Here is a 26,312-nt window from a genome sequence, read left to right as displayed (position 1 = left end):
TTAGTGTGTATCTATTTAAAAAAAAAAATATATATATATATATATATCTTAAGTGTGTGTGCATATGTATACACACACATACGAGTACACACATGTAAACACTAGGATTATATGAGATAAACACTCTGTAGAGTTCAAAAGCATATAAAGCAATGAGCATCCGATAAACACTTTATGTCAATCTCATGCCTTTTTACCTTATATTAAACTTTCTATGACTAAATTATCTCACAAGGTTGAGCCCCAAACCTCCAACTACCTGCTGGACATCAGACCACAACTAAAATTCAGCGTCATATAAACTGAACTCATCTCACTCCTCATTTTCCCCCTTCTATCACTAACGGCACCTATGTTCTGCCAGGAATTAGTCCTCTGCATTATTGATAACACCCTCCTCAGAGACGCCCCACAAACCCAGTCACGGGGTTTTTGTCTAGAGCACCTCACAAAATGAATGCTCTCCAGCCTGTAACTCTCCATTCACACTACAAGGCCCTTAATCGACGCCATGGGGCCCCTTGCCTGACCTTTTATTCCTCTACTTTCCACGGCAAACCCTGCTGCCAAATTTAGCTTCCTGAAGCAGTTTACTTGGAAACCACAAGATGCCTGAGTACCTATAAAATTAAATCCAAAATTCCTACGGGGCATTCAGAACCTGCCTACACCTGGCCCAAATCTCTGTCCAATCTCATCTCGTGCCACTCAACCAGGTTCCAGCAGGAGCCACATTTGTAAAACACATACCTACTCTGTGTTTCTCTGATTGTGTGATCCCCCAGACCTGAAATATTCTCTTAAAACATCTCCACCTACTCAAACTCCATTCTAAAACCTGGGCAAAGCACTATTCAGGACACGTTCCAGATTCCCCATAGTTGGATGTACTCTCCTCTAAAACCTTAGCTGCTTTGTCTCTGTCTCTCTGAGAACCCTTGCTCTCCACCATCTCCTGCAGATACCATTCGGTATTTCTTCTTTCTCCCTGCTAGACTCCCTGTCTTCATGTCCCCCAAATTTCACACCATGTATGACTCAAAGCAGGCACTATACTGAATTAATCCACAACATGTATACTTTAAGAACAAAACTTATGCAAAACTCACAGATTCTAAGGCACAACCACAATTTGAAATCCTTGGCAATTTTAGTACCCCTTTTCCACCTGGGAAATACAATTTTCTGGTTTGCAAAGGAAGAAAGACCTTGATAATATTTTTGGCCCACAAACACTTCTTTTAAAATAACATCTTAATGTATTATGTGGAAATGAAGCCAAAACATATGGATTAAGTTTCCTATAAAGTACATATGGATTTTATGAAAACACCAAAGAGCCTAGGATAAAATGTGATTTCCAAAGCAGATTAATGAGGGGTCTTTTTCTAATTCCAAAATTAATCCAAAGCTTTCTTGCTTTAATTATATGCTGAAAGTTTCTTCTTCTGCTTTAGTGACTTTCCTAGTCAGAATCAACATTTTTCACATTCCTTGGGAGGAAAAATAAGTAACAGAAGAAAACATCTTCCTTCTATTGTTATTTTTCCCCCTCTGTTCTCCTTCATACACACTAGACACTACCTGGACCTCCTCACTTCCTCTCTAGATTCCCCTCTCTTTTGTATCATTTTTTTCCTTTTTCACAAGACTACTCTTTTTTACCTTCCTCATCTGTATTTCCTCTCTTGTTTTCTTTTCATTCTCACACATTTACTAAGAGGAATTCTATCCTTCCCTCACCACGTTCAAGTCAAACAAAAAATCGTGGGGTGGTACAGGTGGATCAGTTGTCAAGGAAACCTGTGACTCCCATGGGTACCGAGGTCCATGAAGTTTTCCTGCACAACCACCCCTGTCAGCAGAAATATTCTTCCTCACAGCAGAGCCTGGACTCTCAAGTGAAGTCCAGCCCAGCAGGGACAAAAAGCTGAGAGAGGGAGTGAACGGAGACAAGGATGAAATTACAGAGAAAAGAAGAGGTAATGGGGAAATACGTTCTCAGAAATATTAACAAACGGCTCTTTCTTCCCCGGTGCTTCCAACCCTAAACCCATCAACACAGTGAAAAATCTGAAACTCAGCATCTCACCCCCTCCCTTCTCGGTCGGACAGCTCAGTACTTCAATTAACACTGGTTGTATGTTCACAGCATTATGTAGCCTAGCCCCAGAAAGGGAGAGAAACTAAAAGCCTCCTCTCTACTTAGCTCTATAAAGCTTGATCTCGGAAAATGGGTCCAGTTTCACCTGCTGTAACTATTATAATTGGCTCGCCAATGCCACTTGGAAATTCCTCTAAGAGTTGTTAACAAGGTGAAAGCAGCACTATCTACTTCCTGGCAGAAAAATCAGGTACTTATCTTCCCAGCTTCAAATAAGAGCAGAAAATAGGAAGCTACAGCATTAAATGGAAATCCTTTTATCTGAGAGCAAGACCCAGAGCCAGTATTTTCACAAATAAATTGGTTAAAAGTTCCCTAATTGGGATTTAATCTAATGATGGTTGTGCTACTAAACAGCGTTTCAAAGCTTGTAGTCTAATTATTTCTTTTTCAAAAAATGAATAGTAGCCACCGTTCCATGAAGTTATCTGGAGAGCGCAGTGCACGCTAATGAGGTTTAACGACAGTGTGACAGGACCATAGAAGAAGGCACAAACGCACCATCAGCTACCGAAAACAAAACAAAACAAAAAAGTCCCACAAACTTCTTACCCCCGTAAGTAATTAGCTTTCACCATATTGGTAAAGAAAATCTCTGACCAGGTTTCAAAGCTTTGGGAACCAATATGCGCACCGGCCAGAACTGCTCTAGCAAATAGCAAATGTACCAAGGACTCAAGAAACACTTTCAAGGCTCTACGCTGAAGAACTATACCCCTGTCATCCTTTTCCCACTCTTGTGACCCCTCGAAACTTAAGTAGTTCATTAATTTATCCAATAAATACTAACTGAGCACTAAATATGTACCAGGTATTATTCCCAATGCACAAAAAGATCTCTGCCCTCATGGTTGTAGCAGGGAAAAACAGATTAAAACTAAGAAAAATAAACAAGTAAATGACATAGTTTGCAAGAGAGGATACAAGCCCTTCAAACCCTCAGATTGTGACCTGCTTTCCATTAGGGACTGTAATGTTCATCTTTATATCCCAGCACCTAATTTGCACACTATTGGCATAAAACAAAATCACAATTTAAAAAAAACAAACAAAAACAACCTTTTAATGAACAAATAAGCAACCAAGCATTTTAACTGTTTTCAAATTCCCTATCTTAGCAGAAAAATTATTAGCAAGGTTTTGATCTGCTATGGGCAGAATGAGGGGGGAAAAATGTAAATGTTCTTGAAAAAGTCTACTGTAGACTTTTTGATTTCTTTTGAGAAATCATGTATGTTCCATGATTACAGAGAAACAAGTAACAAGATGTGTCACCTAAGATATTATTCATTTTAAGTCAGAGATTCTTAACCTGGGATCTTCAGATTCCGAGATGCGTGTGAATACCCTGAAATTGTGAACACAATTCAGAGGAGGGGGGAGGCTGTACGTGTTTTTCTGAAGAGAGTATGACACAGATTGACAAAAATATTTTCCCTGTGTCACAGAAATATAATTTGAGAAATCCAAACATAGGAGTGAAGGCAGGAAAAAAAAAGAAAGAAAAAGAAAAAAAGAACCCTAAACAGCTCACAGCTACACAGTTAATATTCATTTGCATCTGAATTAAATATTTCTTCCTTGAACGAGTGAGATCACAGAGGAGCCATTAGGCTTCAGATTTATGAAACTCCATCAGAAGACAAAAGCTCAATGGAAATTACTCAGAACCAAGCTCATCATAATAATAAAATCATGAGAGAGAGAGAGAGAGAGAGAGAGAGAGAGAGAGAGAAGAGAAATCTAAGAAAATAATTGTGCATCACAAGGTGACAAACCAAATTCATCAATTCCTTTAAGTAAAACAAAAGAAAAACAGACAGTTTTACCTTTTCATGGTTTTCAATTAAGATTTCCACAACAATGTTCTGAAACTTTAAATCCATAATGGCAGCAACAGTTTCTTCCTGTGGCCTCATCAGAGTTGGTCCAAACACCACTCCTAAATTTGCCACAGTCATTAGGTTCTGCTTGGAGTGGTTTGAAACACTGATGTGGACGAGGGGAAAAAGAAAGGTCTCTGGTTAAAAGACAGGCAAAAACTGTGCACTGTACAGTCTTCTGCAACTCTCTATTTCCCTAAAAACCAGCACTGCGTTGTCCTCAGCGTCTGCCTTTGCAATAATTGGCTCTGATGAGACCACCTATGATGAGGCCTGGTCCCACCTGTGTGCTTCTCTCTTTGATGTTCTGCTCTAGCCACAGTGGCTTTCTTAGTAAGCCCACATATGTGCTAAGCTTGTGTCACTCAGAGGTCTCCCTTTACTGTGCCCATCTAGTTAGAACATCCCCCTTTGCCCAGATCATTATACTCCTGCTTCCAGGGACGAATAAGAAGAATTACCTGCACAAGCACACAGAGCTTGGTCAGAGCACCCTTGGTCAGGGCACCCAGAGCACCCTTTGGTCCAATGAACAACGTGGACAACTGTTCTCACCAGCTCTGCCACTTCATTCAGGTCTCAACTCAAAGGTCTCATCCTCAGAGAAACCTTCCATAAAGACTGTCTTTGTAGCCCCACACCCAACATGTATTCTCTATCCCCTCACTCTACAAATAAACATAATTTCAGGTACTAAGTGCTAAAAAGACAAAGTAATCTGTTTATCTTCCCTCTCTGAGATAGAAGAGACTTCATGAAAGTAGGGACTTTGTCTTGTTCGACCATGTGTCTACCAGCACCTACAAAGGCATTCACGTTAAACCATCAGGATGGAGACACACTTACCACAGTGGTCTTATTTGGGAATAGGGTCCTTGCAGATGTCATTCATTAACATGAGATCATACTGGAGATTCATATTAGAATGTTCAGCTTATCTGTTGACCAAACGAATGAATGGCTATCCCAGGAGTAGGACCCTTGACAGGTCATAATATTTTCTGGCCTTTAGTTCCTTTTTATGTAAAACAAAGGTTCTAAAACATAGTGCTCCCTAGCTTTCTCTAATCTCTAAAATCCTGTAATTATAGCAATTGAGGAATCACTAATTAGCCCTGGAGAAAGGGCTAATTTCTCCACTGAATTATTAGATTTTGCTTGCATTTTAAAGAGGGAATTAAAAGAATGGAATGGATCTTATGAAATAACTACCTATTACTGGATTAAATAAACTCAAAGGACATGTTCCAACTTAGAGTTAGGTAGGTGTGAAACCAAGCTAAATTTGCTAACAGACTTATAATCACATTTCCGAAATCTGTGTACAGGGAAATGTATAATATTTGCTTCTTTTACTTCAAATCAACCCCCAAATTACTGGCAGTGATGTTAAGTAAATAATTATACAACTTCATGAAAGCATCATATTTCAACCGCCTTGTCCAAAACACACACGATGAGTCAGACGTCCAGCCTGCCCTTCCAGGTGTGGTCCCTGGTATTGTGTATACAGCCCCAATTTCAACCCTTACAGATCCAAGAACACTGCACAACACCCAGAGCAAAACGAAGCAAGTTATGAAGAAAAAAAGGCTTACTTTGTTAAGTGTTTCACCAAAATATCCAACATTTCTTTATTTTTCTCTGGCAGTTTGTGCACCAAAAAATGGATAGCATTAACACGAGATTCCGGGCTCCCACTTTCTTTTAAAAAGGAAAAAAAAAGTTAGTAGAGGGCTCCGAATCAAATATATTCCTATATATCAACAATTACAACAGCCCATTTGTTCAACATCTCCAAACAGAATTTAAACATATTTTGCCACCTTTCAAAAGAAAAGAAAACCCATCTCTCTCCCTATTCTTACTCGCCTATGCCCCCCTCATAGGGGGTTTCCGTGAGGCTGCAATGTGTGCCTTTCTTTAGGCTAATAACTGAAGAATGGCCACCACCGCTTCTCCTCTGGCCTGCTACAGAGAAGACTTCTCTTTACTCCCTCAGACGGTCTCACCACTGGGCCACTGGCCCACAATGGACGGGAGATAAAATATCAGCAAACAAAGTCTCCCCTCTTTCTTATGGATTGAATTTTATCTCCTAAAACATGTTGAAGGTTTAACCCCCGATATCTCAGAATGCAACTCTTTTAAAACACACTGGGATATGGGGTTTATTTATTTATTTATTTATTTATTTATTTATTTGGGAAGGGGAAAAGGACTTGATTGGAGAACAGTGTGTACTTCCACCCTGGGATTTGTTTTAATGAAGTATGGTAAGACACACAGACAGGGGAATGACTGTCACGAAGGAAGACGGTTACCCTTACCGATTCCTAGAAACAGGAAGCATGCCATGCCACACAGGACTACACGGGGAAGCAGCAGGGTCAGTCAGGAGGCAGAGGGAACAAGTGGAAAACGTAGGCAAGAAGTTTTAGGTTGGTTTCCACATGAAGGAACAGGAGAGGTAAACGAAGCAGGCTTAGGACCGGTTGGTTTGATTTCTTTCAGGGGTGCAGGGGTGGTCCTGAGTTTTCTGGTACCTGGCCCTGAGGTGATTAGGGCAGGACAACATTGGCATGGAGTGTAAGATCCCGAAAGATGAGGTTGGAGGAGGGAAAGTGAACTCTGTATTGGTGAGCTGGCATATGGAAAGCATGCTCAGGTTTACAGTCTCTAGGAATTGATTAGTCTTGGAGAGGCAGTCTCCCAGGATCAGTACAGCCCCGGATGTTAAAACATCAGAAGAAAAAGAAACACTTAACACATTTGGAAATAAGGTCCTTGCAGATATCATTAGTTAAGATGAGATCATGCTGGAGATACATTACTAGAATGTTCACAGCAGTAGCACTCTTGTGACAATCCAAACTGAAACAGCTCAAGCAGCCATCAACAGAACAGTTTGTGGTATATTCATACAATGGAAAACTTTACTACAATGAGCGTGAATGAACAACTGGTTCTCTCAACATGGATGAATCTCACAAGATAAGCCAAAGAAGCCAGATGTAAGAGTATATTCTGTATGATTCATTTATATAAATTTCAAAGGCAGAAACCCTGACCTATGGTGTCACAGGCCAGGCAAGTGCTCATATGTCATGGGGCGCACCGTGACCCTGTGGGTGTGAGAAAGGGCTTCTGGGGTTCTGATACTGTTCTATTTCTGACGTGGGGGCTGATTACACAGCTATCTTCACTTTGAAAAAATTAAGTTATACACTTATTATGTGTGCACAGGAAAAATATGTGCTATGTGTCAAAAAAAAGTTCACTGAAATTAAAATTATCCACATAAATCTCACCTGAAGATAAGCTAGTAATGTTTATGTTTAACCCTCTGAGTTTCTTTCTTTTTGTTTGTTTGTTTTTTTGTAATGAAATTTTCAGCTTATTTCATTTACTATATCATGGATATTTCTCCATGTCATTAAATGGAGCTCCATACCATCAATGTTTGGAACATTTAGGTTGCTTCCAATGTTTGTAAAGTTAAGTTTGTTCCAGTTTACACTTCTGTTAGTACTGTGTGAGAGTGAGGAATGAGATTTTACACAGAACACAGCAGTTGCTAAAGAGGAAAAAAGCAAAACAAGCTTTTTGAAATGAAAAGGCACATGATAAAGAACACAATCAAATCATATTACATAATCAAAGACTCTTAGATACAACCTACAATGGACATTGAAAACAAAAGCACAACTGTCTAAAGTGTTAGGTGATAAATTATACTCAAGTTTTTAATCTGAAGTTAAAAACCAAGATAATGTCTCACTAAATCAAAGCTGGAGAAAAATGAAAGCAATAAAAATACAGTAACATTTTCAATTCATTTTTATTTTTAAAAATAAAATTAAAGCAGCGACTTTGAAAAGCAGTCAAAAATTCCAAAGGAATAAAAGACTAACTTCCTACAATAAGAAATTTGACATAAAAAATTAAACATTTTTGAAAACTTTGCACTAAAAAGCTACTTCTAACTCATGTGTCTGTCTTGTCATTAATAATCATCTTTCTCCAAAGAAAACCTAATTTTAATATTTTTGGAATTATTACTTATTCGGAAACCCAAGATAGAGAAATAGTTTCCCACCTTCTAAGGATAAGGGTCTTCGTTTCCAAAAATAGTAGAATCAGTTTTGAAAAATAGCCCAAACCTCTCATTTTCTTTTCTGAGTCTGTCATACTGTCCAATCCTATCTCATTTAAAATCATACACATATTTTTTCCACGTCTGCTTTTTCCTTCTTCTTCCAGAAAGAATTTTGGGAAGTAAGGTTTTTTAAAGTAAAACTACTTTTTTCTCCATTTTGTTTTATTTTTGACGTTAATCAGAGCTTTTTATTCATGGGCATTTCCATGTGACTACAACATGGTAATAACTTTAAGGTACTCAAAGTTTTCTACGATAAATAATCTTCAGTTGCTTACGCTACTATATGCATTTCATTATATTTAATTGATATAAATTGACAGGGAATGAAAAGCGTACATTTTTCTAAAAACCTAGGATACCGACTTAACCATAACACCAAATTCTGACATATGCCACGGACATGTAACAGCATAAGTATTTTTAATTGTGAAACTAAAAATTAGCATCCCCAACACTTAATGTCTCTCTGTTTATGGTGCTGTGCCAACTAACAGAAATTGAAAAGATATGATAATAGCTTACTAGAGCTTATCAAAGATACACGGGCAGATAGATGCTAAATTAGTTCAATATTTAAATGCTATTAAGTCAATACTGCGATTTTAGGAAAGCATTAGCAGTAACCATTAGCACTTCTCAAGGGCTTCAGTCAACAGACATCAGGTATTCCCGTTCTTCTGTGGGAGAGCCTATCTACTTGGAAATTCATACATCAGGCTAAGATAGCCTGATGTCATTAAGCACCCAAAGCCTTTAATTTAACTGGGCACAATCCTTTGCATTCCTGCTTAGACCAAGTAAACTGTTTTCCATCTTATGAATACTATACTAAAAGTCCATTATATTCTCTCAAAAGATGAATGATGTGAAATAATAAGAAATATGTATTTTGGTCTCTGCCCCCAGTTCCTGACACAGAGTTCCTAAAACTCTTGCAAAGAGGGGTGCTCAAATTATCTTTTGTTCTAATACTTAGTCTTTGACTCTAGTTCCTGACAGAGAGCTGTTAGGACCTCAGTAATTTACTGAGTGAAAGGAGTGTCTGACACCAACCTTCTAAGTCCCTTGGAAATTCCCGGGTAATAAGAATGTCTTTTGTTCTAATGAGGTGACTTTGGGTGGGCCCCTAGATGGGCGCAGATCATCAGAAAGATCTGGCCACATTAGAAGCTCAGAATTTTCAGCCCCACCTCCCACTCTCCAGAAAGGTGCAAGAGGCTCGAAATGGAGCACACAATCTATATCGCCATATCGCCTACATGATGACACCGCCATAAAAATGCCAAGAGGGTTTGGAGAGCTTCCAACTTTGTGAACATATTTACATGCTGAGAGGGTGGCACAACCCAACTCTACAGAGACAGAAACTCCTGGGCTCAGGACACTTCCAGACCTCGCCCTATGTACTTGTCGTCTGGCGGTCCATCATATCGTTTAATCGCTAATAAGCTAGTAAACCTAAGTTTGTGTTTCCCTGAGTTCTATAAGCCTTCCTAGCCAATTATCAGATCCAAGGTGGGGGTTATGAGAACCCTGATTTCCAGCCGGTCAGTCAGAATTACTGGGGATAACTTGAAACTTGTGACTGGTATCCAAAGTGGGGGCAGTCTTGTCAGACTGAGTCCTTACCCTGTGGGAGCTGACGCTAACTCTAGGTAGATAGTATCAGAACTGAACGGTAGGCCACTTAGCTAGTGTCACAGAATTGACTGATGTGGGGAAATAACCCACACATTTGGTGACCAGAAGTGTCAGAAGTGAAGTACTGTGTGTGTGAAGTAAAGGAGAAACACAGGAGTGGTTTTTCTTGACAGATGGTCTCTAGTTCTTTTTAGCAATTTCTGTTAACTCTCTCAGCTGAGGGTTTAGTTAGCACTCTAAATTTTCTCTAAAACAGAAAAAAAAAAAATAATTTCCCAGTGCATTCAACATTAGACAATAAGTCAGTATTTCTGAAGAATGAAGAATAAAAGTTTTTGCCTTTTGTGATGACAGCAAAGTAATAAAATTAACTTTTGTATCATGCACTTCAGAAATTAACTCACACATTCTCAACAGAACTCTACAGAAAAGAAAACTGATGAGAGGAAATGAAAGAACCCAGGAGAAACCTTCAGATCTCTCAGCAGGGAGGGAAGAAGAGACAATCTCAACACCACAGCACAGATGGAAACTACCGTAGACGACTGAAAAGAATCAAAAATTAGTTTCCATGCTGGGGCGAGAGGCGGTAACAAAGATTGGTGAGGCTTGATAATTTTAGCAGTCAGCTCAGCTAACAGACACCAACAAAACAAGGTAATCTGCCATTGTCAATGGAAAATGATAGTTTAACCACCATCCCAATTTCCCAACAATATTCAAAAAGGGAGACTAATTTTGGCCACCTGATTTCTGTAACTGTTTTATTCAGTACTTGAAAGTACATATGCAAAAGATTAGAGAATCTGCTCCCACACTCTTTCCTAAGAGGAAAAGTGAGGATAGTGAACAGTGCTTACAAGAGATTCAAATAAAAAATTAAAGTCTGTATTAGAAATGCTGGCTCATAAAACACACGTATTTAATACATGCGCTTTTTCTCATTAAATAAGTGACTACAGGTCCCATTCCAACCGCAACTCCACTTAGGTGCAAATACATGCCAATAATTACAGTAGCTACAGTATTTCTTTGGAATAGGCCTGTTATTCCAATTGCAAAGACTATTACAGCATCTTCACAATATCGAACAGCAGAACACAACGTTATGGTCTAGTAGGTGATGGTACCTTTTGAATTGACACAATCTCTTCTACCACATTGTTCAAAGCTGGCCTCAACAAACTCTTTCAACTCATTTCCTACCTTCACAGATTTCATACCACTTCTAAGTTCCTATTTCTTAGGACGCCTTCATCTGGTAAAATACGTTGACAGTAACATTTCAAACAAACTGGCTTCAGTTACCAGGCATGATAGTAATCATGATACTCACTTGTGGTAATTTAAAACTTTATTCCATAATCACTTTATGTTTCCCTGATTCTCAAAGGATTAAAGATTCTAGATTAAAACTGGCACTCTTCTGCTTTTTCCAGTCTCCAAGGCGAACAACATGAAACAATTGTCCTCCAAGTAGTTTAATTTCTCTTTCCCCAGTTTGCCAAAAATGCCACAGGGAAGAAATCAAAACAACTAAGCATTTGCTTGAGTTCCTGCCAAGAAAACTTTCCCCCACTTCCTTGATCACACAAACTCCCTTTAAAAAAAAAAAAATCCTATTCCATGTGAAAACAAAAGTTTTTCCCTTTTCCAAAAGCCTATTTTATATGTACAGTCTTCCTTCTGCGACATACTAGGAACTTTTACACTGGCCTGAGCAAAGACCTCACAAGAAGGTAACATTTTAAGCAACATAGGACCCAAAGGGATTGCTTTAAATTTTTCAACAGATTGAACTATGGAACACGTCCAAGGGGAAAAAAAATAAAAGGAAATGAAAATACAATTACAGCTACTGTTGGTGCACCTGTGAAAACCAAACTTCAGGTTTTAGTCAGTGGAACTAGAGTTTTGAATTTTAAATAAAGATCCCCATAATCTAGCAAGTTACTTAACATCTCTCAACCTTCATTTCCTTAACTTTTAAATGCCTAACACTAGTGTATTTCAGAAGACTCTGATGATTAAATACCATGTGTTGAATATAAAAACCGAGGTGTATGATAATAGAGAGAAAACAAGAAAGCTTCAGATGAGTACGATTCACCAAAAATGTCATCACAAATTAAAATTCTACCAACTATGGGCCTTTTTCATTTAAGATTTTATCACATATAATTCATTCCCTATCAAATTTTGTATGGGCTTCTGGCATTATCTCAAAATAGTTCTTTTGTGGGTAATTTCCATCTACATATCTTTCTAGGTGAAGCCATTTCCAATCTGCTAATCTCTTCAAATCCATTAATCTCCCCAACCTTCTGCAAGTTAAGTACTTCTGTGTTCCCACAGCATTGTGCTCATGCCATTGTTATATATTTGATGGTATAGTGGGAGGTGTGTACGCCCCAATACTTGCTAGACAATTGACTCCTGGGGGCAGGAGTTCTGCTAGGGCTCTACATATCCAGTATCTACCAGCGACTGAACACAGCAGACAATGAATGAATAGTTTGTGAATGAATGAATGAATGAATGTATTCATTATCCCTTTTGTCACCTTCTAAAAGGAAAAAGAACCAAGATCTTCTAAAGTGACTTCTATTTTTAACACAAATTACAATAACATAAAGTTAAATTTGCATGTGGAAATTATAGTGTATACACACTGCCAACCACAAAAGTGTGTCAATTCACCTCTGCATAATACTTACTGACTGGAACAATGAAATCTCCATGTAACTCATAGGTCATTAGAGGCGCTGGAAGACTCCTGTATGGAAAAGACAGCTCAGAATTACTGAACAAATGCACCACTCTTTGCATTCATTTTGTTTAATACAAGGATATTATTAACTATGTTGTGCATTTCTTAGTTAATGTGTAAAACTTCCCTAGGGAATACTTTTACATATCAAAAAGATACATAAATCAAATGGATTACTTTATTCAGTGCTATCTGCACCGGGCACCATCAAAGCTTAAGCAGCCACAAATCCCTATCAGATCTAAACATGCATTATTTTATATTTAAACTTGGAAAGTACCTTTACAAACATCTGGTTTTATATATAAAACTTCCTTCCATACATTAACTTATTTACCGTCAAACATTCTATCTAACCAAATATAAGCATGTAATTTTGCAAATCATCATGAAAATATTAATTGAAGATGCCACACACAAAAAATATAGGAAAGATTAAACAAACTTAAAGCAATCAAATCCTCTCCTCTTAAATATGTCTATTATAAAAATACAATATCCATTTTTGGTTTATACCTATGAAACAATAAAGGATAGATATGAAATGAAATGACAACTTAAAAAACACTCACGTCATTTTAGTTTTCTACAAAACAGATTACATAAATGGTAGTATATTTTTTTCCTGTGATCAACAGAATGCTACAGTTCATTCAACCTTTAGATACATTTAAAATTTTTAAGAGACCAGATCTCTGAACTCTATAAACACTTAAAGAATACTTAGACAAGTATCAATCTGCACAGTCTTTCTGGAGGGCAATCTGGCAAGGTATTAAGAATCTTTTAAACGTTTAAATCGTGTTACCTAAAAGTTCCCCTTCAAATGGTTAAAAAAAAAAATCAAAGATACATGCACACAAAAAATTAAAACATATTCAAAAGCCGAGAAAAATAGTAGGGATAAAGGAGATCATTTCACATTGAAAAAAACGTCAATCCATCCACAAGCCATAACAATCCTAAATGTTAATGGCTCTAGTAACAGGAGTTTCAAAATACATGAAGCAAAAATTGATGAGACTACAAAAAGAAATGGACAAATCCACAATTAAAGCTTGGGATTTAAATACCTCTCTGTCCAAATAACTGATAGAACAAGTGGACAGAAAATCAGTTAGAATACAGAAGATTTCAAAAAAGCTATCAACCAACTTCACCTAGTTGGTATGTCCTCCACCTAAATGACATTGAATCCAAATGTATTCCTTCCCCAGTGTGTATGGAACATTTATCAATATAAACCATATTTTGGGCCATAAAACAAATCTCAATAAATTAAAAAGGGTTCAATTTATACAGGATATTTCCCTGATTATGATAAAAATTGAATCAGAAATCAGTAACAGAAATACATCTGGAAAACACCAAAGAAAATGAAATTAGGAAGTATTTTGAAATAAACACAGAATTTGAGAGTTGTTAATTAAGCAGTATTTGGGGATAAATTTATATTGATAAATATTTATATCAGAAAAGAAGAAAGGTCTTAAACCAATGGCTTCATGCTCCATCTTAAAGAACCAGAAAAAAAAAAAAAAGAGTAAATGAAATCCAAAATAAGAAAAAAAACAGAGAAGTCATAGCAGAAATCAGTGAAATAGAAAACAGAAAACAATAGACAATAATGAACCCAAAAGCATTTCTTTGAGACAATAAATAAAATTGACAAATCTAGCCAGAATGATAAGGAAATAAAAGAGAAAAAAACACAACTTACAAATGTCAGGAATGGTATAAGTGATAGCAAGATCACTGTGGCATCTATCTAAAGGTATTAAAAAGAAAACTCAACAATTTAGATGAAATGGACACATGCCTTGAAAGACACAAACTACCAAAGCTCTCTCCAGAGGAATTATTAGGTAACCTAAGTAGGCCCACATCTATTAGAGAAATTGAATTTGTAGTTAAAAATCTTGACAGTAGAAAACTCTAGGCCCAGGTGACTTCATTGGGGAATTCTACTAAACAAGTAAAGAAGAAAGAATACCTATTCATACAAATCCTTTCAGAAAATATAATGGGATACTTTCTAACTTATTCTTTGACATCGGCATTACCCTAGTTCCAAAATTAAAGATGTGTAAGGCAATTACAGACCAACATTACTCATAAATATAGATGCAACTATTCTAAATAAAATGATAGCAACTCAAATTCTCAAAGATAAAGGATACTACATCATGAATATCTTGTGTTTATCAGAAATGCAACATTGCCTAAATATTAATACAAAATCAATGCAATTCACGATACCAGCAAACTAAAACTGAAAAACTCTATGATAATCTCAATAGGCAATTCAAGGAGAAAGAATAGTTTTTACCACAAATGGTACTGGAACTGGATATCCATATTCAAAAGTGAACTTGGATCCAGACCCCATAACTTACATAAAGATTAACTCAAAATAGATCAGAGATCTAAGTATAAAACCTAAAATTATAAAATTTCTAGAAGAAAACATAAAAGAAAATTTTTGTGACTTTAAATTAGGCAAAGATTTCTTGATATATCACTAAAAGTACAGTCCATAAACAGAAAAATTGATAAATTGGACTTCATCAAAATTAAAAACTACTATTTGAAAAACACCATTAAGAGAATGAAAAGACAAGCCACAGACTGAAGAAAACATTTACAAAGCACATATGTGAGAAAGGACTTATATCCAAAATATATATAAAGAATTAACACAACGCAATAAGAGGACAAGTAACCCAATATTTCAAATGCTTATTAGTTATTATGGAAGCACAAATGAAAAGTACAATTAGATACCACCATACACCTATTAGAACAGCTAAAATTAAGAAGACTGACCATATCAAGACTTGGCAAGGATGTAGAGGAAATGGAACTCTTGTACATCATTGGTGGGAATGTAAACAATCACTTTGGAGAAAACTTTGTCAGCTTACCAAAAAGTTAAACATACACCTAGGATACAACCCAGACATTACATTCCTAGGATTTACCCAAGAGAAAGAAAGCCTATCGTCATAGAGTTGTACACAGAGGATTTCAGTAGCTTCATGTTGAATAGCTAAAAGCTACAGACAATCCAAAAATCCATCAATAGGTGAACGAATTAAAAAAATAAAAAATTGTGTTGTATCCACGCAATGGAACACTGCTTAGCAACAAGAAGGAATGAACTATGCTACATGCCACAACACAGTTGAAGTCTAATTATGCTGACTGAAAAGAAGCCAGATTTAAAGTAGAGGGAGGAAAAAAAAAAAAGAACACACGTACTGTAGCTTTCCATTTATATGAAATTACAGTAAATACAAATCAATGTATAGTGATAGAACTCAGACCAGTAGCTGCTTAGGAATGAGGAAGAGAGGGAGGGATTTCAAAGGGGCAGGAGAAAACTGCAGGACCAAGAGATCACTATCTTGATTATGCTGATGGCTTCACAGACATATACACATATGGTCTTTTAAAGCCTGGGAATTATCCGACTATACACTATACACTGTAAATATGTACAGTTTATTATATGCCGATTACAATTCAACAAAACTGTTTAGAAACAAAATATATGCAAAAATATATTTATATGTTATGTTCCCTACATAAAATTTATGATGGTTCAGCACACACACACACACACGACTACAGACAGTGAAACTAAAACTTAAAGCGCTAGTGAACTGTTCTCTTTCCTCTCTTTCTCCCCTTCAATCCCTGCACTCTCATTTAAAGAAAATTAAATCAATTATACCAATGCCTAAATAATGAGAAAGACATAAACCTTTGGGGGTTTTGTTTCAAAACACGGAAAGGCTATGGGGCAAAGAATGAAAGTTAAAAGGTGATGAAAAGAAAAGTGGGAAAAATGAGAATGCTTAGAAAAACCAAAGAGGGCATTTCCTTTCCAATAAAAATGAATTTGTACCTAAATATCTTCTATAAGCTTCTTCTATCATTGCATTATGTCTGATACGCAATGCAGCAGAAAAAGTAAGTATTAAATGTTGTTAATACTAGGGAAGCAGTAATAAAAATGACAAGTTTCCCGTGCAAAATCTATTATAATGAGTCACCATATCTCTCAATTGCCCACCCAACGTGTTCTTGAGCTACCTTTTGTTGCCACCCGTTGGATCTATCTGGGAATATAAATCATAATATTTACCTATGCTGGCATTCTCTTCCCCAAAAGTCCCATTCCAATTTCCAGGCTTTAAACATTTCCTCCAGGCAAAATCATTTTGCTAAAAAGTCACAAAACAGCTCATTTGTCCCCTCACATGGGAAACTGTTGTAATGAACACATCGCTGGAAATCAAAATTATGGTGTGAATAATAGGAAATCAATCAGAGGGCTGCTATTCAGCCCTCTAAAACATGAAACTTTAAAAAAAAAAAAAGAAACAAAAATTTTGCCTCAAGTAAGTAGCAGATGGAGATGTCATGTCCATAGTATATCTTTTTCTGTCTCCCTGATGCTTGAGGGTTTGCTTCTTGTTTTAGTTTGGTGTTTTGGGGGTTTGGCTATTTCCCTTCCACTACCTCCAATTTCCCATCCCATAAGGTGTCTGGGTTATTTGCAGTGAGAATTCCAAGGGCAATAGCTTGTTTGATGAGAAAAGCTACTATATTCAGGTATGTGTCATGGTGCCATGAGCGACAGGGCTGGGATTCAAACCCAGGCAGGCAGGCTCCGGAGACCACGCCCACGGCCATCACACTGCATTTCCTCTGGTGCTGAAAGAAACGCACTTGCTCAGAACATAACTAGGGAGCCAAAATGGAGGTATATAAAAACTCAGTTTTCTCTTCTTTGGTGCAGCACCAGAAGCAGTGTCAATTAAATCCTAATCACTGAATTTTAGTTGCTAAAAATAGCACAGGGGGAAATTTTTCAACAACCTTCCAAACCTCCCAAGGCATGTGCCTTGGATGATCACTTTATCACATTCAGGCGGAATGTGTATATTGTGAAGTTCTATAATAGTAGCATCTCATATTGTTGTTCTGTAAGCAGTGTTTGCTTAAAAGTGGAATTCAACAGGATGAAGCAACGGAATGAGAGAAAACCGCAGAAAAAGCAACACAAAACTAGGGGCAATAAGAAACCAGCTTCAGAGTCTCAAAAACCAAAAAGAAATTATATGTACTGAATAAAACGATCCTCTAGTTTATTACACTAATTCCCCCCAAAAGGAAAAAAAAAAAGAACCATGTGGAGCATGGGGAAAAAACATAATTTACTACAGAAGAACTGAATTTCCACCCTTCCTTGCCCACCAATAACTGAGTTACTTCGGTCAATCCCCTTACCCGTACCAGGTATGAGTTTAGCAAACAGTAAAATGAGTGTAATGCTTCCTCCTAGAGTGGCAGCATCCACTACTGCTCGAGTTAACATACACACTTCTTCACATTTTTATATCCCTCACCCCTTCTTACCATCATCCACCTAATTCAGGCTCTCTTACATCAACCTCAACACTACTGACATCGGGGACATTTGGGAGGAAGACGGGGCTATTATGTGCATTGTAGGAATTTTACCAGCCCACCCCTGGCCTCCAGTCATTACATGCCAGTAGCACTCCCTCTCCTGCAACTGTGACAACCAAGAATGTCTCCAGATATTGTCAAATAATCTCTGGGAGCCAAAATCATCCCCAGCTGAGAACCACTGCTCTGATATCTGAATGACAGAGACAGCTCTAAATGCTGGGGATTCTGCAATAATCTTAACACATAAGATGTCTACCTTCAGGAAGCTTACATTAAATCCCATGGTCGGAGCTAACAAGATTCATTTTGACCACAATCCTCATCTAAACCAGCTAGTCACTATCAGAGGCAAACTAGACATAAGCATGTCGATTTAGACTTAATTTTACCCCATCACTGATTAGGGACAAGAAGAATGTACTTCATAGTTTAAGAAAAGAATTCCAAATAGTGGCTAAAAATATCTTTCTTAAATTCTCAAAAATACGTAAGATATATCTGAATCCACTGATAAATTTTAATTTCCTTAAAAAGCAGGACAACCCAACAACAAAGCCCTCCTGATATAGAACAACATGAAGAATATAGCACCTCTATGATGCATTGTTTCAATAAATAAATAACCTTAACCTGACTCAAATGGTCTATAGATTTAACTAATAGTTTACAGGAAATATGGTGGCTAGAGAAACATGTCAGATGATACCATAAGGACAGAAACTACAGTCATACCCAAAAAGTAGAAAAGTCTATTTTAAAAATTGACCCTGGTTTATCAACAAAAACAATCCTGGGAAGTGGGGGTGCAGAGGGAGGAGACAGTGCAGATTAAAAGGGACTTAAAACATATCAACAAAATGAAATGTTTTGGCATTGTTTAAATCTTGTAGGCATTAAAACACATACAAGAAGACTTTTTTGGGGGGAGGAAATCAGTAAAAATGGAACATAGACTGAATATTGGATATTAATTGTGTTGGGTATGATAGTAATTACATTCCTTCTGTCTTTTCTACATTGTCTTTTTTTTTTTTAAGTCCTCATCTTCTTTGAGATATATATATATATATATATATATATATATATATATATATATATATATATATCAAGTATTTACAGATGTAGCAATATGCTGTTTTAGAAACTCTTTCAAATACCATCCAAAAAAAGTGAAAGGTAGGGAGACTGATGAAAAAGGACAGAATGTGTGGAAGGGAAGAAGCAGGAAACAAGACCATGTACATCCATTACACGAATCTCTCTGGTTTTATATATTTGAAATATTTAAAATGTATACATTTTTAAAAATATAAAATCTGCAATATAAGTTGATTCTGATGGGCTCATTGGAACTCTAACACTGTTTACCTGAAAAGCAAACCTATGTGATGGTTAAAAGGAACTGACCCTGGGGCAGCACCGTCACGCTTGCGGTAGGAAAACCAAAGTCCTCAACAGAACCACAGCATAAGAACTACAGTCGGGATTTATTTTCCAGATGCCATTATTCTTTTTGTTTCTTTATGCCATTGTTTCTTTTTTCACTCCCTAGGTACTTGTTCTTCACCTAACCTCCAGCTTTTCAATCATTAAATGCCTTACCTTTCTAAAGAAAGGTTCGTGACTCACAGAATTGCTCAACCTTTTCCTAATTCTGATCCTAAATATTTTCTATAGTAAAAGCAAAATTGGAGTTTACTTTAAAATTTCACCCAGTGAACTTCTTTTCAAATAGCTTTGTATTTATGCGTTATCATTAGAAGCCTTTCAGTTCAAATGGTTTAAATATAAAAAGTCCTCATTATAGTCAAAGACATAAAGATTTAGTGAATGCAATAGCCTTCTTCCTCACTGGCCCATAGTACTTACTTCCTAAAACTCATACCTACAATAGATATCTGTTTCAAAACCTAAGTGTGTTCCATCCAATTCTGCTCTTCTGTTGCAATTTACCTAACTGATGATCATCTACTACTTATCTCACATTCTGAGACATTATTAGATACCGCATAAATGTTCTCTTTTTTAATAAGATTTAACTATTCAGATTTATGTACTGAGTAGGTATCTGCTGTGTGTGAGATGTCCAAATCGTCCCCTCTTCCCTCTGTTACTCAGGGGAGCTTACCTCAAATACTGTTTTAGGGCACTTGTTATTGTCTTCACTTCCCAATCTATGGAGTTCTCCAGGTCCAACTCATTGCATGTTTTTACATCTAGTGAGCAAGCAAGAAAGAAAATGCAATTAAAATCTTGAACACTCAAAGGCCCTCTTGACTGGCTCACAAAAGCTTCCATTGATGTGACCACAAACAATGAATTCTGTGGTATCCTATAAAAACATTATATACAGTTTCCTATACTATTCTAAGCCATGATTTATTATTAGACCTTTCTAGCACTTCAGAAAATCTGTAGTGGAGATCAAAACCAAAGGCTAAAGGTTGTGCTGGGAGAAGGCGAGAACTGGACATCGCATAGCATCAAAATATCCACCACTACAAACAAAGCATGGATAGCTAACATTATTGTTATTATCAACAGTATTATTAAAGGTATTACTCAGGAGCCATGGCTTAGCGTATATGGCATGTGCGATGTCCGTGTATTCTCACTTGTTCAGGTGGCATTATTGCTACCACACTGTGTTACGACAGGGGAAAGAGGCAGCTTTGTTAATGGCAAAATGATGGTTAGAATAGCAAAAAGTCAGTGGGAGGAAAGGATAAGTTTGGTCCCACACTTCTAAGACTTGTACTTAGCGCTATTATCTTTCTAAAGATCAATAGATGGTCAACCAAAAGAGGAATATGATGACACATAAACTTAAAAAGTCATTCTTGGGTAATTTTTCACCTTAACATTAGAATTCATACACTCATCCAGGAAATATTTATTGGAAGCCTCTGAGTAATACTTCCGATGTTCATTCTAAATTAAACAAGTTTTCTTCATCCTAAAAGTGTGTTAATGACATGTTTCTTCCAAATGGCCTTTCAAATAGCTAGTAAGCTCTAAAGACATGTGCGTTAAAAAAAAAAAAAAAAAAGGAGAAGAGGGAAGGAGAGAGGGAGGGGGAAAAAGAGGAGGGAGAGAAAAGGGACGTACTCAATTTTGAAATGGAAAAGTCAGTCCTGATTGAAATAAAAGGAAAGAATGGTGAGAAAGGCACATCTCCTCTGAGTACTGTGGCATCTGCGATTCTGGTAGGGCTGGGCTACAGCACTCAGCTGTGGCATGGCAGCAGCTCTGGGATCACAAACCAGGGCTGAAATCCCTGCCAAACCCTGACCACCACCCCATCCCAATTCCATCAGTTCCAAACGGATCTGAATATCCTTCATCTGAATACCCTTCAACGGAGGTAATGTGAACGCTCTCAGGGAACAACTGAGGGCATCAAAGCACATCAGGAATGTGTACAGATTTCCACAAATTATCAAATGAGTAGGTAACTACCATAGCTGAGTCACTGAAAGTATCAGCATTCAGTGGTGGTTAACTACCTCAAAGGCAGGAAGCAGTAAATGGGTTATAATGAATGATATCAGACCATCACTATAAACTCGCCTGCTTTTCTACACTCCCATCATGCAAAGGAGAACATAAGAGATTCATGGAGGAGACTTTTTGTCTCTGTCACTCCAGAATGATGTTTCAACTAAAGACCAAAAAAAAGTAGTTCTTTGGGTTTTGGGTTTTTTTTGTTTGTTTGTTTGTTTTTCCTCCTGTACACTGCATTTGTCTATAGGGAAGGAAACATCTTCTTAGTATTTCCTTTTTAAAAGCACTTGAAAAGAAAAACTTGCCAAAATGGGACCACCACATCGTGTCATGCATGCCATGCCACTTAAGAAGTTTTAGGCCTAAAGAAGGATGGATGACAAGTCAATGTCATTCTCAAACTTTTTGAAAATAAAGTAAAACAGGAAGTGACGGTTATTTCACAGCCATATCATACATACGAAGTCAATTATTCAAAGTCTGGAGAATTTGTAAAGCCCTTCAACAGTTGTTGATTACAGCAACTGACAGCAATATGCAATAAACTACAACAATGGCAACTGACACTGATTACGTTTTGATCAGTTCCTGCAATTCAGAACTCATTTTTTACTGAGCTTGTCAGACAAGCCACAGGTACATTCAAGAAATCAAATTAAGCACCCTGATTAAAGGTGCAATCCTTTATAACTGGGACTAAATAATTCTGTTCTAAAGGCTTTGCCAACCAATTACTTCAGTAACTGAATATTCTCTCTCATTAAATTAATTATTTAAACCTCATTTTAACATACAAGTCAGATAACATTTTCAATCAACTGGCTCCCAGAAAATCACCAAGTTTAAATCCTTCTAAAGAAAAAGGCCTCTAAAGGAAATCTTTTATGTTCAGCTTTCTACCAAATTATCATTATGTAGTTTGAGAATCATATTCTTTCTATGGAAAAATAAGCCATCCTTTGAATTCATTGAATCAAAAGTAGCTGTTACATCAGAAGCTAATGACTACATTGTGTCTAGGGTACTAATCCTCCATTAAATTTTCACTGTTTTCAAATAACTCAATCATCTCTAGCAGTTCTTTATAATCAGTGGATGTACTGGGACGAAGTAAATTGTCAATAGCTTATTTGGAATTCCAACCTACCATGCATTTGAGTGTTCAATCAGAATATATGTTCTATCGTAAAGAAGGTGCAAATTTTGCTTCCTTTCTGACCAAGGGAAACCACCTCATGGATTACTTAAAAATCTAAATTAACAAGCACAGATACAAATAGTTGATTTTTCACTTGGATTAATGTTTCATGATTTTCTAACCAGGGGTCATTTTTTTGAAACTGGAAATTTTCAGCCCAACCTAAATGCAAGTGTTGGCATCCTACTGACCTAATACTGACTCAGGTCTCATTTTTAAAGCACTTAAGCACAGTGATGGAAATGAATTTTGAAAATATACTTTATAATCCAAAATTTGAATTTTTTTCAGCTATGTTAGTTTACTCTTCCACCAATCTATGTGAAAAAGTTGTCCTACAAAGTAAACAAGGTGATATTTTAAAAGTAAAGCACTTATGAATTACTTATTGTTTTCTGTAGTTCTATGTCTAAATTTAAAATCACCCCACCTTTTTTTACAAATGACACTTATAGAAATCACCACCAAATTCACCAGCACACATAAGCTGCTCTCATGTTTTCTCACAATTTCCCCTCCCTACTCTGATGTTTTAATTCTAAAGTGGGGAAAAAAGACATAATATAACAATTCTAATAAATCTCAGTTCCAAACTACCAATAATTATTGTAATTGATCGGTTACATTCTCACCCAATTTACTAAAAACCCATGACTCACCCAAAGATACCTCACGTGATATTTATCCCTGCGTCCCCCAACTGTTCCCAAAAAACCAAAAACTTTTGCAAGATTGTGTTTGTGCTGTGATAGAGCAAACGGGGAAGTACAGGAAAATGCCGTGTAAAGGGAAGGAAGGCAACTGCTCATTTGGGCACTTTTCTTTTGGAAACTTAAGAAGCTTGGCGCAGGGAGAGCTGGGAGGCTGCTGGAAATCCAGCAGATGGCTACCTTCCGCTCCCAGGATAGAAGACAACTAAGAAAGCCAACAATTCTCAAGTCCATGGGGAGGAGGGCAGCTGCCCACACCTGTACCTGGCCTGGAGGAGTACAAATGACTTGACCATTTAGAAACTTTCTATGGTCACTGCCATTAATATTTCATGTTGGCAGCCAGAAAGGAGGGGAAAAGGGAGGAGAAGAAGGACTAATAGAAACATATTTTTCCCCCTATTTTCAATGTAAAGGGGGAAGACACACTGAAAAAGGAAACAAGAAAAGAAATCATACAAGATTTAAGTATGTATCCTTTTCTTAGAAATCATCACAAACCTTTACACATGAAGATTTAAAGGATACTTCAGATATTTTAAACAATGCAAAAATATGTTATGCGAAAACACCAGCAGACAAATAATACCGAAGTAAATAAGTAGTTCTCAAGAACTGAAGAGAACTAACTAAATGGACGTTCTTCTCAAAAAGTATGAAATGGCTTGGAATGTTTTCTCAGATACTTACAAACTATATTATTTTTTCATGTATACAACGAAAAATGCATTACAAACAAAATGTACTTTGAAAAAAATCAAATTTGAAATAAACATTACCTGGCCGAGTAACTTAAAAAAAAAAAAATAACTGCACAGTACCACAAATGGGCAAAAGTATCAAAATTAATTGTCTAGAGGAGGAAAAACATCGATTGGTTTAAAAGTGCAAAGTTAAACATCTGGCAGACGCACCCAATGTTTTTCTCTTTCAGATACATAACCTTAAAATAATGTAGAGAGGTGGGCAAAGTTGGAGAGAAAGAAAATCTATGGGGTAGCATATACACAACTGTTCAGAAACTCTAAAATCCTTTTTTTGGGGGGGAAGAGGTATAAATCATTCCAAGTTGAACACCTGCTGGATCAGGATGAAAGTAAAGATACATCTTAAGGAAATCTTAAACGTACTAGGAAATAGTGAATAAATCCATTTTGTTAAGAGCTGAAGTTTGAGTTGGTAACAAAGGGATGAGAAAATAATATCAACGCTAATAAAAATCCAAAGTTTGTGGACAATTTTAAATGTATACTAGGAATTATTTATAGATTAAATAATATATATTGCATAGCACCCTTAAGTAAATTAATACTTAATAAAAAAATAACAAGCCAGTATCTGCCCCTCCTGGCAATTTTCTAACTTCCTCTGTTTGCAGAATAGTACTGAAAACACAGCGTTTCCTTTGCCAGCAACATAAGCGAGGCTGTGTCATGCTTGTGTCCTGGACTTCTCTACTCTGAGTCTCATGGTAACTGAAAAACAGTTTTCCAGGTCATGAATTTTTGAGGGCTTGGATATTTTAAAACACCTTATAAGTGAAGGACTGTCAATGAGACATTTCCCATGAGCAGAGGAAACCAGCACCTGAGGTCAGGGAGGCAGATCCTGTGGGATTTTACGAGATTAAGAACAAATTTGGGGACAGCTTCACACTTCAGGGCGACCACAGAGACAGCCTTGTTTAAACTGCCTTTGAACATGAATAAGGAGATAATAAAAGTAACGCTAGGATCATCAGGGCCAATTGAATGCCACAGGGCACCCTTCAGCCATAGTCCCGCCCTTCTGATAGCAAGACTCTTCTAGTTCTAATCATCATAATACCATCTTGGAAATGAGAGAAGTGTTTCTAATTTTAAAATTAACTAAAAGCAGATGCTATAGTCCCATTAAACTCTTCCAGCTGCTACTGCACCACTGGCAACCTGTGTCTATTTAATTTGGAGACTGCCAATGGTAAAAAGGAAAATGTGACTGCCAAGATTGTACACCCAAGTTAATCCAGAGAGGCAGAAAATAAAAACAGCTCATGAAAGTGAATGTATTTGAATAAGGCTCTCCAACTGATGACGGGCGGCTTTTTCCCGTGGTTAACAGCTAAAAAAGAGGTGGCTGCTTATTAAGTCCTTAATTCAAATACAGCCAGATAAGCAATCCTATAGGTAATATCTCAGTTGATTTTATTCATCTTGGTTTCTGCCTCCCAAAAACCAGTCTTTGCTGCAATGCTTTAAGACACAGACTTATAATGATAATATACCTGAGGGCACTGCTAATGTCGATTAAAGTGATGACATATCAAGTTAATTAGCATTCAGCAAGGTCATAATGACATACAGTCCCTCAAGCCTGATGAGTTATCATGGCTCAAGAGGGAGTCTGCTTTGAGGTGGGGAGAGAAGGGGGACTTCTTACAGGTGGCACGGAAGTGACAGCAGTGTGTAATGTAAAAGCGCTTTGTCATCCCCATAATGTCTGGGGTAATGAAATGAATTCACTTTCTGGCTTCCTCTAGTCTGCAATGCCAAAGAACACTGTGTTATCAGCACAGATGGAGCATGCATGGTTCTGGAGAAGAGCCTGGTGCAAACTACAAACAAGTCCCTGTGAATACCAATGAATCCCTGAGAACCAGACCCGTGCTGTCAAATGACAGTTTTGGAAGCTCCATAAAAATGAGCGAGTCCCAGTGGTCTTGTCCAATCAAACGTACTGTCAAGACTCTGGAAAGCCAATTTGGAAGCCACGCAAGTCGCAGAGGCCTGGCTGCTACTTTCCTCTGAGAAAGAAGCA

The 26,312-nt window shown here is 37.1% G+C and overlaps 1 protein-coding gene across 5 annotated transcripts in view; it reads right to left on the bottom strand.

Moving 5' to 3' along the window:
• ARHGAP10 (Rho GTPase activating protein 10) overlaps positions 1–26,312 on the bottom strand; it is a 242,171-nt gene that overhangs the window by 65,132 nt on the left and 150,727 nt on the right. For all 5 annotated transcript variants that reach the window (XM_081077090.1, XM_081077086.1, XM_081077089.1 and 2 more), the window contains 4 exons: positions 20,233–20,320; positions 12,568–12,626; positions 5,646–5,751; positions 3,994–4,153 (listed from right to left, as the gene is read on the bottom strand). In XM_081077090.1, coding sequence (XP_080933216.1) covers positions 3,994–4,153; positions 5,646–5,751; positions 12,568–12,626; positions 20,233–20,320 — 413 coding nt within the window. The remainder of the gene's footprint in view (positions 1–3,993; positions 4,154–5,645; positions 5,752–12,567; positions 12,627–20,232; positions 20,321–26,312) is intronic.

Source organism: Rhinolophus hipposideros (genome assembly GCF_964194185.1).
Source record: "Rhinolophus hipposideros genome assembly, chromosome: 16".
In the NCBI taxonomy this organism is placed as follows: Eukaryota; Metazoa; Chordata; class Mammalia; order Chiroptera; family Rhinolophidae; genus Rhinolophus; species Rhinolophus hipposideros.
The sequence above is the reverse complement of the archived record's forward strand: the minus strand, read 5'-3'. Positions and strand labels throughout refer to the sequence as shown.